This window comes from Lentinula edodes (assembly GCF_021015755.1).
Source record: "Lentinula edodes strain Le(Bin) 0899 ss11 chromosome Unknown C8R40scaffold_1, whole genome shotgun sequence".
NCBI classification, from domain to species: domain Eukaryota; kingdom Fungi; phylum Basidiomycota; class Agaricomycetes; order Agaricales; family Omphalotaceae; genus Lentinula; species Lentinula edodes.
The window spans coordinates 1198538-1213286 of record NW_025764307.1 but is presented as its reverse complement, the minus strand read 5'-3'; the positions used below and the strand labels follow the sequence as shown (position 1 = coordinate 1213286).

Genomic DNA, 14749 nt, shown 5'->3' with positions numbered 1-14749 from the left:
TTCATAAGTATTTGAAATCCCCTTGATAAGACAACGTCTGATATAGGAGACTGGATTTTCTCAGCCCCAACAGCAATCGTCAAAGTGGGTGATGACATCTACTAACTTTGCTCGAACAGATGATGAGTAACAACTTAATACAGTGGCCAATGGAAGGTAAACCTAGTCCTCTTACCACTACCTACTACTACTAGGACACCTTAGGACACTGCCTGAGGTGAATAACATCTTGTGAACTTATAAACTACATACAGCTACATGCGGACTAGTTACAGAGTGATTGAGTAAGTTCACACTATTCTACAATCATTTTATCTGGCTTGAAGAACACAAAAGACCCTTCCCCCTCGGATAGTAAGGAAAGAATTTCGAAGCGCGTAGGTCCGAGTCGGGCTCCTTACTTAATACTTCGGGAAGCGCGAGGGCGGGAGCATGTGATTGAAACGCGCCATGAGTCATTCCTCATGATGATCACACGTGTATTGTTGGCGTATATAAATACGCCCCTAGCGCCAGCGCCGAACCTCAAAAATCCCTCAATATGCCTCCTCGTAAAAAAACTGCTGACGGTGCCGCACCTGCTGCTCCTACTCGCTCCAGCTCACGTAACAAAGCAGCCAAGAATGCCGCTGATGCAGTTGCTACGGCTACTACCGTTTCAAAACCAAAGTCCAAAACTAAACGCGCTCATCCTAGCTCTGACGATGAGGACGATGCTCCTGCCAAGAAACCCGCGAGTAAGAAAGCGAAGAAATCAAAAACTACTGTAGATGAGGATGAAGATGCTAAAGCAGAAGATAAGCCTGCGAACATTAAGCAGGTTTGTCCTCGTTGCCTAGGGGTGCACATCTAGGACGATGATCTTTGTAGGTGATTAAAAGAGGCGCAGCTCCTGTTGATGAGGTGTCAGGGAAAGTCTGTAAGTATCATAGTTTGATCAGTCTGTAATTGCCTTTGCTAACACTACACCAAGCAACGCATCAAGTCTACGCCAATGAAGAAGGCGTTTGGGATGCTATGCTCAATCAAACAGACATTAATGCGAACAAAAACAAGTACGTAGTCGTGCTCGCTAATACCCTATAACGAATCCCGACGTTCTTCAGGTTCTACGTCCTGCAACTTCTGCACCCCATCAGTAGCAATGCTACTTGTGAACTCTTCACTCATTGGGGTCGCGTAGGAGAACGGGGGCAAACTCAAACGAAGGTCGAGTAGAGTGTCATACTATTTCCTCAATCCGGGACGCTCATGCTACCTGTCATTCAGGGACCTTTTACCTCCGCTCAAGCCATAAACGAGTTCAAGAAACAGTTCAAGGCCAAGTCGGGTGTAGATTGGGAGAGCAGGGTCGGCATGGAACCCAAGAAAGGTAACTGATCTACATCGCATATTGGGTTCGTTTTGTTTTGTTAACATTGCCATAGGGAAATACTTTTTCCTAGGTATCGCGGCACTCATTTCTCAATTGCCAATTATATTCATGAGCCTGTGTTAGAACGCGACTATGATGATGAAGAAGATACTGAACAAAAAGACAAACCCAAGAGCAAAGGAAAAGGCAAAGCTCAAACCGAGCAACAACCGATTCCGGAATGCACTCTCAAACCCGAGGTCCAGGTATATATCTTCGTTCTGTTGGACTCGAGACACGTTTACAATATCTCCGTTGCAGGAATTCTGTCGACTTATCTTCAACACTAGCATTATCGACGCTACATTGTCTTCGATGAATTATGACGCAAATAAGCTTCCTTTGGGTAAGCCCTGGTCCCATTCACATTATTTGAGGATCTTACTGACCAACGAGCAAGGCAAACTTTCGAAAGCAACTATTCTCAAAGGCTTCGCTGCCCTGAAGGTTTGCTCTCGCTCTGAGATATATACATGAATCACTCAAAAATTACACCCAAGGCACTCTCTGAAGTTATTGATAACCCCAACAGCGAAGAAGCAAAGAGGTGGGGCGGACAACAGGCAGGATGTGCAGAACTCACCAACCGATATTACTCGTGCGTTCCAGCTTCACCGACGACATCCTTCCAATCTAATACGCCTCCACTCGATTAGTATCATCCCGCACGACTTTGGAAGAAATAAACCTCCTGCAATCAACACCCAAAATGCATTGAAGAAAGTGCGCGCGAAATATTTCTTACTGCAGCTTGACTATTAACAACAAAGTAGGAACTCGAACTTGTTGATGCTCTCGGCGATATGGTACGCGCTTGCGCCCTTTGTACGGAGATGTAGCTCATTCCTCGTCATAGGAAATTGCCACAGAACTCATGCAAGCGAGTAATGCTTCAGATGGAGAGGGCAATCCCGTGAACCCTCTTGACGCACAATTCAATTCCCTTTCACTCAGCAAGATGGACCCAGTTGAGCGTGATAGCGACGAGTTCAAGATGCTCGCCAGGTACATGTCAGATACTCATGGCAAGACACATGGACACATCAAAGCCAAACTTAAGAACGTCTATCGTGTTGAAAGGTACGCCAAACCATCATGTGGCAACTCAACCAAAGTTGACGACACCCTCAATGCAGGAGCGTTGAAACTGAAGCTTGGAAGAATGCTGGCAACGACACCCTCCAGAACCAGGAAAGAATGTTACTCTGGCATGGGTCCAGAACGACCAACTTTGCTGGTATCTTGTCGCAAGGTCTCCGAATTGCTCCCCCGGAAGGTAATCGATTTTGAATTTGATTGCTAGAGCAAACTGTAACGTTCTTCATACCCTCTTAGCTCCTGTCAATGGTTATATGTTCGGAAAGGGTGTATACTTTGCCGACGTAATATCTATCTTATCGTTCCCTACTTACTACTGATTATCCGAATATTCTAATTACAGATGATGTCGAAGGTTAGTTAGTTCTGACTTTCGTGTCATCGCCAGCTGACAGTTGATGATTTTCTTAGTCTGCAGGCTACTGTTACCCTCAGTCAGTCTTTTCTTTTTCGTTGTTCAAGCTCGAGTTAATCTCTGTCTTCAGTTTGAGCGGAGGCACTGGTGTTCTTTTGCTCTGTGAAGTAGCTGCCCAGCCATTCTATGAGCGCTATGATGCGGTATGGGCTTCGCAGTATAGTTGTAACAATCATGTAAAGCTGACTTTCTTTATACAGGAATACGATGCCGACCGAAGTTGCAAAAAACAGGGCAAGAGGTTGATTAGCACATTTTTGTCTATCGCTGCTGCGAGCTCAGTCTTCTTCTCCATTTAGGGCTACAAAGGGTATCGGACGCACCGCGCCCACAAAATGGAAGGATGCCGGCAAAGCTCTCAATAACGAGGAACTGGAGGGCTGTATCATGCCAGATGGCCCTTGTGCTGATGATCCAAGCCCTAAGGGTTATTTGCAATACAACGAGGTGAGCGGAGTAGCTGAGGATAATAAGTCCTCTCAAATGCTCATATCATTTTTGCGAAGTATATTGTCTACGATATCTCCCAAATTCGGGTCAAGTATCTCTTTATGGTTCAGATGTAGAACATTCGCAAGTCGATCCTCTGTTTTCTATGAGGTGTTCTGCTTCTGTCTCGACGAACTCAGCCAACTCCCGATGGACTATTATCTATAGCCTACTGTAGCACCTACCGTATGCACAAATCTATATCCATTTCCAAATTATTAATACACATTGCAAACCAACCAATTCACCATGGTATATGCCCTCGAACACCTTCACTCTTCCAAATACCCTGTTCGACGACGTTTCTCGCACTCACTACACATCCTTCTAGCAATGGAATACCGGAGTAAGCAAACGATCCACATATCCATATCCCTGGCGTCTGCTTGAGTTCGTTGCCTCGTTTTGCTCCCTGCAATGGCCCGAGTCCACTTTTTCCCTGACTAGCAGTGTGCCACCACTTCCTGCTATATCTCACATACAGACATTTGAGTGCTCGCTTGGATTGCACCGTTAGGACGGCGCGTTCCAAAGTAGCTACACTCAATATCCTAGTTTCTCGGGGCTCGATTATAGGGTTTGTTGTTTGGTATATGGCTGGTAGATGAGCAGGGTAACCTTCCGGAGGCGTCAGAACATGTGTCGCCATCGTATATGAAGGTGGCAAACACCGTAATGACCAGCTATCTTCTACTTCTGTCTTTGATGATTTCACCTCCTTCACATCAGTAACGAGAGAAGGCGCATCATGGTCGAGAGAGATCAAATTTAGATCGCGTTTATCTTCGACATTATCTGGCATTAATGAAGAATCGGTATGATTGATCACTAGAGTTGAGCAATACGTAAATTGGCGGAGGCAAGCGATTTGTTCCTCCACAGCACGTCGTTTGGCCTTCGCATGCGGAGGTAATGATGATACAAAGGACTCCAAGAGTGGAACAGCACGGATGGCCTGGGTTGCAAATATGATATGGTGGAATCCAGTGTGAATTTGAACCCTGCTGCCGGTGGAAACATGTATTGACGATGTAGTGGGATCATCAGGATTCATTCGGATGCTTGATATAGGTGATGATAAATGTACGTGCTGAACGCCAGCAATGAGTTTCGAAACAACCTCTTGGACACCATTGAGCGCTACATAATGGTGGTACCCCAATGTTAACCATATGTAGTCTGACAACGAGAGAAAGAGTTTGATACGATGTCATTTGAGAGACACTGAACAACCTACCCAGAAACTCTTCGACTGGATGATCATAGACATTGCTTTCGGGGGCTGTACAGACAGCGGAGAAGAGAGGAACCAGCAAGTCTTGTGTGAATTCGACCCACGCAAGATCCAGCATCGTACATTGTGCTATGAAGCCTCGAGGAGTTGTTGATGCCGACCAAGTACGGAAGGTCATTTCCTCGACACCCTGGGGTCGGAAAATGGGGATAGAAAGAAACAGGACCCTGATATACAAGATCAACAATTTAAAGCACATCAACATGAAAATCCCATAAGCATAGGCTCCGCTTGCTGCTGCATGGATCGACGAAAGCACTTTTTCGTTTAACCTCATCGATGAGGGGATGCTCATGCCTGCGATTCCCGAATTACCATTGTATATCACATCTGTAGTGATTTTTCTAGACGCGTAAACAGTCTCGGGTATTAGACGCGAGAACGAGTACGAAAAGTCTGTTTTCCGAAATGAAATCCCAATATGTTTGTAAAGAGAAATGAGGGTATCATAGTAACCTGAAGTAACGATCAACGTTAGCGATAATACGCGATTTTCAGAATCAAACCTGATTGAAATGACCGCATTGGAACATCGATGCGCCATTTTTGTTCTTTGCCTGGGACAGGTAGGGTGATAGAGGACGAGTCCATTCCCAATGTCGAAGACTAAACACTCCCGATATTAGCCTTTGTTGACGGACAGAAGATAAAGACGCGCCTTTTCAAAGACATGGACCTCAAAGTCTACCTCCGTAGACGAACCCGATAGCAAATAAGCAGCAGAGAGACCTGCCAATCCAGTGCCTACTACCGCAACTTTGACGGCTCGAGGCATTAAATTCCAATGAATGAGAACTTCAACGAGGTTTTGCGGTGTGGATCGAGAGTACTGATAGCACAAAACTTTTTATCGTTGCATTGCAACGTTCAAGTCGGGCACCAGGTAAAAAAGGAAGACGGGAAGCAATATCAACATGATGTGTTTATAAGAGTAGACGTGTGTACGCTTGGTATACGCGTGCCCGAGAAGACATTTACTATTCGGGCACTGAAGATGCCGATTTGTAAACAATTTCTGCAAGGCCGCATAAACTCTCATGAACTTGATTTCGGGGTGACAAGTCAGTCGAAGGGGTATTCCCCGGTGTTCCGGCTACTTACCACTACATACATAAGAACTTCTGAAGAAGACACCTGGAAGACATACTTATGTACACTTGGCAGATTGAACGGGCGGAAAAACTCATATCAACAATTTAACTAATAATCTACTCGTCGCCGCTTGTCCCTCGAATCGTGCTCCTCAGACCGATCTCGAAACTGCCGTCTCTCGCCTCGCCCATATGAACGGTCATCTTGGCGATCTTTCCGCCGTGGTGGAGACCTCGAGCGGGACACTGAACGCGGTGAGCGCGATCTACGTGAATCATGTTCGTCCCTTCTTTTTAATGACCGAGACGACCCCATGCCCCCTCTCGGATAAGGTTCTTGGTCCCTGTATCGATCCCGTCGCGGAGAACTGTCGCGCCCATTCTTCCAATCTCCATCACCATTCTGCCTACCACCGTTGTCACGGTCCTTCCAGGAGCTCGATTGCCCAGGCGTACCTCCCCATGGTCGCGAACCACCTGGGGCGGCATTAGCACCTGATCCCGGCTGCCTTGTTAATGGACCGACATTTTGCGGGCAGTCTGTTTGTGATATTTACTTCAACTTGTTCGTCACATCTTAACAAAAGGTCGTTTACCTTTTTTCATGTGTGGTCCCCCACACAGGAAACAGCCACCGGCTTCCGTAGACTTGCCACCCGCCTTAACAGGTGCCGTACCACCAAAGCCTCCGGTAGCTATAGTGGTATCCTGATCCAGAAGATGGGTATATTTTGTTCTACTTCGTTTACCAAAGTTTTTGACTTGCATAACCTTGGGAAGCAGCGATACATCCATTGTCGATTCAGTTGCTTCAGTGAAATCGTGTCGTTTGAGAATTTCTGTATCCTGGATAATTCAGATGGCGAGATTAAATAATAGAATCACATCCGTTACGTTGCGAGACGTACCTGATGAAAAGCACCTTTGTGCCAATACTTTTGAAGAAACTTCTGCTGCCCCTTCGGCTTTTCGTCCCTCAGTTTTTGCGCTCTCTCTAAATCTTCCTTCAATCGTTGCTCCTCTGGCATAGCTCTTCTTCGTTCAATCTCTTCCCGCTCTTGCTCCCTGCGAATCTCTTCCTCCTTCTCCTTCTTGATACGCGCCAGTTCCCGCAACCTCCATGCTTCGAATTCACCAGCCGGGTCTAGCCCATCTGTATCATCAACGTCCGGAACCTGTTCTTCTTTCTCTTCTGAGACGGAGCATGAGTGATCGCAAGGTGAATATTGAAAAAGCCCTGACTTTCCGCCAATTCACGTCGAATACTCTCTGCAACCAGATCATGACTTTGTTTCCGTCGCTCCTCAAGTTCCATTTCCTTTCGTTTCAAAGCTTCTTCGGTATCTTCAGCCAACTGTTCACGTTCAGCAATAGTTTCCCGATTCCGTCTGCAAGTAGAATAATTAGTATGCGTGTAGATCGCGTTGGAATGTTTGGATATCTTAAGCACTTTGCAACGAAGACCGGTCTGAACTGTAATTTGGGTTTCTGCTCTTCTTCTGAGTCACTTTCATACTCGCTGGACTGTCCGACAACATTTAGGAAGTTTTTCAAGTGCTGTCAAGGACGAACATACATCTTCCTCTGATTCCTCTTGCTTTACCTTCGATTCAATGTCCTCTTCCGATTCATCCTCGGATTCTACAGAGCAGGAACAGGCCTGAATTCAAGCCAAAGAGGAATTGTACAGTCTTACCTTCATCCTCTTCCAGCACCGTCTTTCCAGATTCTTCCCGGCCAGCAACGATAACCTTGCCGTCAGTTGATATATCAACATCTCTCAATGCAATATTCATCGACTTCGATTTGAGGCCTTGTTTCTTCATTGGCATATCCTCGTCTTCACCCTCATCTTTGTCCTGTATTATTTCTTGTTCACCGCCAATATTTACATCTCCTTCTTCCTCCGTTTGAGGTTGCTCCTCCTCATCCTCGGTGTCAGAATCGGCTCCAACGACATTCTTAGGAGCCTTACCGGCCCAGTAACGAGCAGCAGGCCGAGCCATTCGCGGTGCTTGTTTTGGTCTAGTAGACATGCTGATGTATATAGAAACAATAACGAATCTGGTGGTCGAGGGGTGAAAGCGGGGTGCAAATAAGCGCCTGAATTTCTGCCTCAGTTACGCGACATGTACGCATGCTTTTCGTCCATAGTTGCATAATATTGATGTCTGATGAATTTACAATTTCTAAATCACGATAAGCACTACATAAGACTATGAGCAGCATTTACTACTGAGTGCTCTAGAGTTACGGAAGGAGACCATCTAGGCGATGGGCCACCTGGAGTAAGTCCTGTGAGGGGGATATCTGATTTAGATTCGATGCTTCTTCTCCATGTCCTGACGAATATCAAGCGGTGGTCCGCTCAATGGACCTGTGCAGAGAAGATGAGAATGAGATCGAGAGATACAAGTGTAAACTTACCTGCAAAGACGTCTGCAGCTTCTACAGATTCATCACGACCCATAAGAATATCTAACTGAAGGTTGGTTTGAGGCAGCAATGTCATGTGCGGGTTCTACAACACAATGAACATACATTGAACGGTATGGTAACAGAGTATGATATGACTTACTGCACTGACGATCCTTCTCTCCATCAGCAATCTCATGGGGGCATGAAGACCATATGTATTACGCATCATCGTAAGCTTTAGATTATCTTGTGTTTCCTCCCACTGATTACATTACTGATCTGTACCGCCTGAACGAGGATGACAACGTACGTTATATAGCCTATCCTTCAAACTACCCTCTGTCTTCATTTCTGTGGCAATTGTACGCGGTCCATACTGTAGAGTATCGTGAAGGCCGAGACTGTTAGATGTTTCTGCAACAGATGCAGTCTTTGGTACGCTGGCAGGAACAATGCGTAAAGAAGGGTCCTGAGTGCAGTTTCAGTAGCTGATTTCAAAGCCAAGAATCGGTGAAAAGTACAGACCATGGTCAGGATTAAAGGAGGAAATAAATTGAACGCGTAACGCCTTCTCCTGAAATGCTCAGATCGCGTGACCTGGATTGTCTCCGACCCAAACTGCCATCATCTTGGTAACTCAAAGCTCGTACAATTTCCGCTCTAATATCTCCCTTCATCTTCAAATTCTGCTCTATATCTTTGAAATATATCTTCTTCTGGGCTCGTCTCTCCCTACTTTGCTTAATTCTCTCAGGGCTCACAGCTCTGACGAGCTACTACCATGACTTCTCGACCTTCCCGGTCCGCTAGCATTCCAATCCCGAGAAGCTCCGCGTCTACATCCCCCACTAGGAACATAGAATCCGTAATATCCATCCCCTTCATTACCACAAGCGTCCGACCTCGTCTCCAAAGCTCAGGGTCACATACCGTCCCCGATGACCATCGTGGCGTAGTAGTAGCTCACGGTGTACGTGGAACCACTACTAGTACTTCGGCCCTCAGCACCTCTCCAGTTAGAGCTACTGCAAGGTCATTTACTCAACCTCTTGGTTCTCATTTCCGCCCTCCCTCCTCGCGATCGGCTACTACCTTTGAACCCCGAATCATACGCGCAGAATCATCGCGCAACATCGATCCTTCATGTCTACCATCCTCATCTACTCCTCCTGTACGGACAAGGAGAGCCAGTGCAGCTGGAACCCGAGCGTCCAGCATGCAACGGAATCGTTCTACCTCCATGACACTTTCGGCTCCTATTTCTTTCACCCGACCTGCATACCTTGACCATTCGTCTTTCAAAGATTTGCTCCAAACAGAAGCCCCTACGACGTTCACAGAGGCTGAATTTCGCTCCAGAGCCTTGTCCCCATCAACAGACAGCGAAGACGACAGTAATGCCAGTCCTCCCCCTAACAAACCTGCTGTGATTTCCGTCGCCTCTCCCGATCAAACCATGAAATTACCAACACGATGGAGCCATGAATATCGTCATCAATCATTGAGTTTGTCTGGAAATGGACGAGAACTCAGTTTTCAAGGTATATATACCAAGCATGGCCATCGTAATTCGAAGCCACGTATTGACCATTTCCAGGCGCTAGTGGTAATGGAGATAGAGATGCCGCCGCCGCACGGTCCATGCAACCAATCCCTCCAGCATGCGGAGTGTATTATTATGAAGTGGAAATCCACAGTAAAGGCCAAAAGGCGTTAGTAATCTTTTCTTGCCTGCAACGAATAAGTTTCTAATATTTTGTTGCAGGCACATAAGTGTCGGGTGAGAGAGACATACTTTTCATAATTTCCCACTCATATCCATTTTATGTGCTGTTTAGTTTCGCTGGTCCTGATGTCAAACTGTCCCGTCTTCCGGGCTGGGAACCAACGTCCTGGGGGTATCACGGGGATGATGGATGCTCCTTCGCCGCAGAACGAAACGGAACACCTTATGGTCCTACTTTTGGATGTGAGTTCTGCAGTTTCATCGAATGATTCTTAACTCATCTGGACGACAGTGGGGGACGTCGTTGGTTGTGGCATTGACTTTAGCACTAATCAAGCATTTTTCACAAAGAATGGCACTTTCTTAGGTGAATGACCATTATCACGTTCACTCATTCTTGACCCGTGGTAAGAGTTAACTTGTCTTCTTTTTTTATTCAACAGGGATCGCTTTTGAGAACGTTGGCAAAGGTATCGAGATATACCCTACCGTCGGTTTGCAGCATTTAGGAGAGTCCGTCAAAGTCAATTTCGGACATGAGGATTTCCAATTCGGCATTGATTTTTATGTCCAGCAGCAGCGTCAGAAAACATGGGCTGCTATTATGAGCCGACCACTCGACCCGACTCTGTTTTCTGCCACAGCAACGAACGATACAACTGGAGAGGAGATTGCGCCTTCACTGCCAGAAGTATCCGAGCAACAGTGCAAGCAGACTCTAGACAAGCTTGTGCTTTCCTATTTGGCGCATCATGGATACATAAAAACAGCAAGGGCATTCAAGAAACAAAACCGAGAAGCCGTTGAAGAAAGTCCAGCTTCACCCTCAGTTGATGACGATATCGACATGGATGATGTTCCCGAACCATCAACTCCTTCTCCCTCGACTAGTGTTCTGGAGGCCGATATCGAATCACGAACTCGGATAGTGAACTCCGTTCTTTCTGGTAACATCGATTCGGCTCTCACAGAGACTAAAGAGCATTATCCTGGCGCATTAGAAGCTGACGAAGGATTAATGTTCGTAAAGCTCCGCTGTCGTAGATTTGTGGAGCTTGTATTGGAATCAGCGGAGCTCGAGAAGAAGATGAAGGCAATGGCGACCAAAGAGCAGGCTACTGCTCCCGAAATGGATGGATTAGAGGAGGGCGGGATGGGTATGGATGTCGACGACGACGACCTTTTCCCTGGCAGTCCAGTGACTAACGGAAGTAATGGGGCAGCCGGAGCTAGCTCCGAAATTCCATCCCGGCCTCCTTCAGCTAGAGACCAATATGAAGCAGCGCTGAATTCCGCTATAGCATACGGTCAAACCTTGGATAAGGACTTCAAGAGTACACGGAATCCTGAAATCAAGCAGATATTTACTCGTGCTTTCGCTATTTTTGCCGTGTTTGATCCATTATCAGCTGGGGGCACAATTGCGGAAGTTGCGGGACACGATGCGCGGGTACAGTTGGCCAATGATCTGAACCAGGCTATACTTCGTATGTTTATCTTTTGATGCAATCACGAGCTGAACGTTCTCGTTTATTCAGGATCACAAGGTCGTCCAACTCATCCTGCTCTGGAGATGATGTATCGCCAAACGGCAGTGTGCCTTCTTCAACTTGGTTTGGCTAGAGTGGGAGCGGCAGCTTTTGCTAACATGCAAAAAGAATTCCTCAGTGCATGATTAACGGTTTCAAACGATCATCTTGTGCTTGCTCTTGCTCATGTACCATAACATTGCCTTGTTATACTTCCATCTGTCTCCTGCATGTGTATTGTGTAAATCTTATGATAGGGACGTGTATTGTACATGTCTTCAATGAATCACGACGATAATTGCGCGGTTCCGAGAATGTTGTCCCGGTCGAGTCGAGTCAAACGAACTCCGAATGACTCCCATCTCGACCTGGTATAAAAGCCCACTTGCATTTCTATGTTGCCATTAGGATGTTCCACATCTGAATATATCTGAAGAGGGTGATTCCATTATATTCACATCTAGATATTATGATGGGATATCGATACACTGGACAATCGGAAAATGACGGTATGGATACAAGAGAAAAGTCCCAATCATGAGACCGTAAAGGATTCACCACAGCCGCAAGCGTCCTTTATGTTTGGATTCTTGAATGCAAATTTAGAGCTGCAAACGGGGCTGAGTAAGTGGTTGAAAAAGAAAACAACAGCTTACATACCTCAGAGCATCTTCATGCCAGTCCATTTCGCTTCCAATAATGGAAAATAGCGCCTTGCTATCAATGATGACCTTAACACCATCCTGCTCGACAAGTTCATCAAACTTCTCGGGCTTTTCGACGTATTCTAAATGATAAGATAGGCCAGCACATCCCTTGTTCCGAACGCCGATTCGTATGAGCTGTGGTGTAGGCCCTCTTTGCAATGCTTGTAAACGTTTAACTGCCTCTGAGGTCTATAGAGAAAACAGCCATTAGAGTAATGACCAGGGCGAGTTATTCGGAAACGTACTATGGACAGCGCGGCCTTCGTGGCTCGTAATTTCGGCCTTGGCTTCTCAGCCCTGGGAGCAGCAGGTGGACCAGCAGCAATCTGTGGAGCTGAAGCATCTGGCAAAAATGTTTTCGTTGAAGGAACGACTACTGGAGGAGTTTCTGTTATTGCAGCATGATCAAAGCTGTTCCCGCCGGGCTTGTATGCTGATATCATTGCTCTCCGGACTGGCACAGAAAGTGTCGGATTGCAGGGATAAAGAAAAGGCAGCGCAGAAAATCGGGCTGCATGTTGAAGTCGTGTCAAGTGGTGGAAGGAAGACATTGGTCGTTGCGGTTGGGAAGAGAAAGTGCTCAGAAATCGTCCATTACATATGCAAATTCCAAATCTGGCCACTATTGCTTCAGCCAATCAGAGTGCGTATATTTGGTAACCTCAATTGTTCTGGCCATATTCGAGACTTAATGCGAAACGGCCCAGGGTTACTCTCGACGTTCCAAGCACTTCATCCAGATTTGTTATCAATATTACAGGTATCAAGTGGAGCCAGGTAAATTAATCAAATAAAAATCGTTACAGACGTGAAGAATCATGAACAAGGTTGGTGCTACGGGTTACAAAACGAAGTCATACAGAATTTCGCAATAATACAGTTCAGATATTGGTTCAATCAACCGGGTATGGAGTGAGGGTGGAGGGGGTATATTTGATATGAAGAAGGTCGATTCATGAGCGCGTCACTTGAAGCTGCCATGTACCAAGCTCCTTCGTCGGCAACAACCCCCAGAAGGTTTTCGAGTCTGCCAGAAAGTCAATCTGTTTGACCCCTTTCCTCTGTTCCATCTCCCGTTCAGCAGGGTGGCATCTTTGCCATCTCTGATTGTACGCGCTGGTGACGCGATGCCGCTTATCGGATGAAAGAGCCTGATAGTCTCTTTTAGAACTCGAAGTGCGGAAATAGCGATAAATTCCGTGGAGGACATCTAAAACCGTGACATATGGTGCTCTCGACGCTGGATGAGGGACGACGGTAAATTTCCACGCGCCGAATGTTATCGTAAGATGGGTAGTATGTGGGTTGGTTGCCGGAGCGTTCCAATCAAATCGGGTATATGGTGGTTGCAATCGTGCATTTTCGACTGGATAAGACATATCCCAATCGATTGCAGACGGCGAGAATTTGTTATTCTGCAGTGCTCGGTGTAGCTGACAGTCTACTGCTGGTAGCATTATGGTGGGGATCGGCTGTGGACTCACAGACCCGTCGATGACAGGCAGAGACGCGACAGAGTAATCAGGAGAGGGTGTGTTAAATCGAACTGTCTTTCCTGGCATTGTGCTAATGTTTGACAGATGATTTCAAGTGAGCTGCGGTATGAGTGGGCAGTGGAGAGTATTCTGAGCCGCGGCGGGGGACCTCGCTTCGTTGGATTGCATGGTAGACCCTCGTGTTTTTATATCCAGTGGAAAAGCTATCGAGTTTCTGAGAACATACTGTGCAAGTCATTACGGAAATAACGTCGGGCAGGTATCGCCTCCGCATAAGAGTCATAGCATCTCATCTCTATCATTTGAATTTAAATTCAAGGGCGCTAAGAAACGGCACAGCCCACTAAATATACACTGCCCGTCGAGCGCTAAGATACGCTATTCATCCCCTTTCAGCCAATTTTGCGCCATACTGCGGCGGATCACCTCGAGGCTCGTCTTGCGACTTTGTACGTTAGAAAATGGTGAATAGAATAGGGCAAGCACGCGAACGTTGGAGGTGGGCCAAACAATCTAGGAATTTGCAGTGCGACTCCAACTCACCAAGCGCTAATGAAGATAATACTTTACACCTTCTTCAACCTTGAATCCATAGGAGCTAGCAGGACCCCTGACAACCCACCAAGAGGCCTGATCCCAAAAACTTGAGTTTTACCCACATTTTTGGGGGTCCAAAAGGTGGATTCTTACCCGGATTTTCCTCTGGTTTCATCACAGACCCCATTCTTACCCGGTTTAGACCTCAGGGTATATCCAAAATTTGATTTTTTATCTTTTTTTGCTTATTTTTTGCCAGAAAGCTGCCAAATGTATTTTTGTTTGTTTGTTTCTACTGCAGGTGGTTCTTTTTCCCTTGTTTTATTTATGCTGAAATTATGGACTCATCTAATGGATCATCATCCACGTAGTTTCCCTTGAGCTCCAGATTCAATGTTCAACTACAACGATGTTCATGCAAAAACATGTAAATACAAGCTGTATAGTAATGTCTATAATACCTAACAATATGTTGTCAATATTGTGTAGTGGTGCAGCAAGAGTCATTTGCTTTGTGCTCAGTGAGCACTATGTT

At 46.2% G+C, this 14749-nt stretch overlaps 7 protein-coding genes across 7 annotated transcripts; 2 read left to right on the top strand and 5 right to left on the bottom strand.

The window, feature by feature from the left end:
- Positions 1 to 541: 541 nt before the first annotated feature.
- C8R40DRAFT_1164712 (PARP-domain-containing protein) lies at positions 542 to 3493 on the top strand (the record flags this gene model as incomplete). The annotated part of the gene is made up of 21 exons (XM_046230550.1): positions 542 to 820; positions 871 to 919; positions 974 to 1055; positions 1107 to 1209; positions 1270 to 1372; positions 1428 to 1445; positions 1499 to 1620; positions 1676 to 1760; positions 1815 to 1861; positions 1915 to 2012; positions 2071 to 2137; positions 2188 to 2220; positions 2271 to 2494; positions 2551 to 2690; positions 2750 to 2796; positions 2856 to 2867; positions 2924 to 2946; positions 2998 to 3070; positions 3128 to 3168; positions 3227 to 3374; positions 3434 to 3493. The coding sequence occupies 21 exons, from the start codon at positions 542 to 544 to the stop codon at positions 3491 to 3493; spliced, it is 1854 nt and encodes a 617-aa protein (XP_046092405.1).
- A 129-nt stretch (positions 3494 to 3622) lies between these two features.
- Positions 3623 to 5739, bottom strand: C8R40DRAFT_32341 (uncharacterized protein). Its single transcript, XM_046234706.1, has 4 exons — positions 5369 to 5739; positions 5217 to 5316; positions 4654 to 5166; positions 3623 to 4595 (listed from the first exon to the last, which is right to left on the bottom strand). The coding sequence occupies exons 1-4, from the start codon at positions 5483 to 5485 to the stop codon at positions 3661 to 3663; spliced, it is 1665 nt and encodes a 554-aa protein (XP_046092404.1). The 5' UTR covers positions 5486 to 5739; the 3' UTR covers positions 3623 to 3660.
- Positions 5740 to 5751: 12 nt separating this feature from the next.
- C8R40DRAFT_1077482 (splicing factor, Prp19-binding domain-containing protein) lies at positions 5752 to 7963 on the bottom strand. Its single transcript, XM_046226984.1, has 7 exons — positions 7498 to 7963; positions 7378 to 7442; positions 7252 to 7325; positions 7044 to 7189; positions 6710 to 6993; positions 6398 to 6647; positions 5752 to 6341 (listed from the first exon to the last, which is right to left on the bottom strand). Exons 1-7 carry the CDS (start codon positions 7835 to 7837, stop codon positions 5911 to 5913), a joined length of 1590 nt encoding a protein of 529 aa, XP_046092403.1. The 5' UTR covers positions 7838 to 7963; the 3' UTR covers positions 5752 to 5910.
- Positions 7938 to 8873, bottom strand: C8R40DRAFT_32271 (proteasome maturation factor UMP1-domain-containing protein). The gene is made up of 5 exons (XM_046234700.1): positions 8745 to 8873; positions 8530 to 8688; positions 8380 to 8475; positions 8229 to 8322; positions 7938 to 8178 (listed from the first exon to the last, which is right to left on the bottom strand). The coding sequence occupies exons 1-5, from the start codon at positions 8745 to 8747 to the stop codon at positions 8117 to 8119; spliced, it is 414 nt and encodes a 137-aa protein (XP_046092402.1). The 5' UTR covers positions 8748 to 8873; the 3' UTR covers positions 7938 to 8116.
- Positions 8874 to 9000: 127 nt separating this feature from the next.
- On the top strand, positions 9001 to 11620 carry C8R40DRAFT_1065005 (uncharacterized protein; the record flags this gene model as incomplete). Its single annotated transcript, XM_046225602.1, has 7 exons — positions 9001 to 9760; positions 9817 to 9931; positions 9985 to 9999; positions 10058 to 10188; positions 10238 to 10312; positions 10389 to 11432; positions 11484 to 11620. 7 exons carry the CDS (start codon positions 9001 to 9003, stop codon positions 11618 to 11620), a joined length of 2277 nt encoding a protein of 758 aa, XP_046092401.1.
- Positions 11621 to 12009: 389 nt separating this feature from the next.
- Positions 12010 to 12370, bottom strand: C8R40DRAFT_1032292 (uncharacterized protein; the record flags this gene model as incomplete). Its single annotated transcript, XM_046223247.1, has 2 exons — positions 12010 to 12082; positions 12135 to 12370. Coding segments are annotated over 2 exons (309 nt in total), but the record flags the coding sequence as incomplete, so codon positions are not given.
- Positions 12371 to 12852: 482 nt separating this feature from the next.
- C8R40DRAFT_32077 (uncharacterized protein) lies at positions 12853 to 14114 on the bottom strand. Its single transcript, XM_046234695.1, has one exon. The coding sequence runs from the start codon at positions 13741 to 13743 to the stop codon at positions 13135 to 13137; it is 609 nt and encodes a 202-aa protein (XP_046092399.1). The 5' UTR covers positions 13744 to 14114; the 3' UTR covers positions 12853 to 13134.
- Between the last annotated feature and the right edge of the window lie 635 nt (positions 14115 to 14749).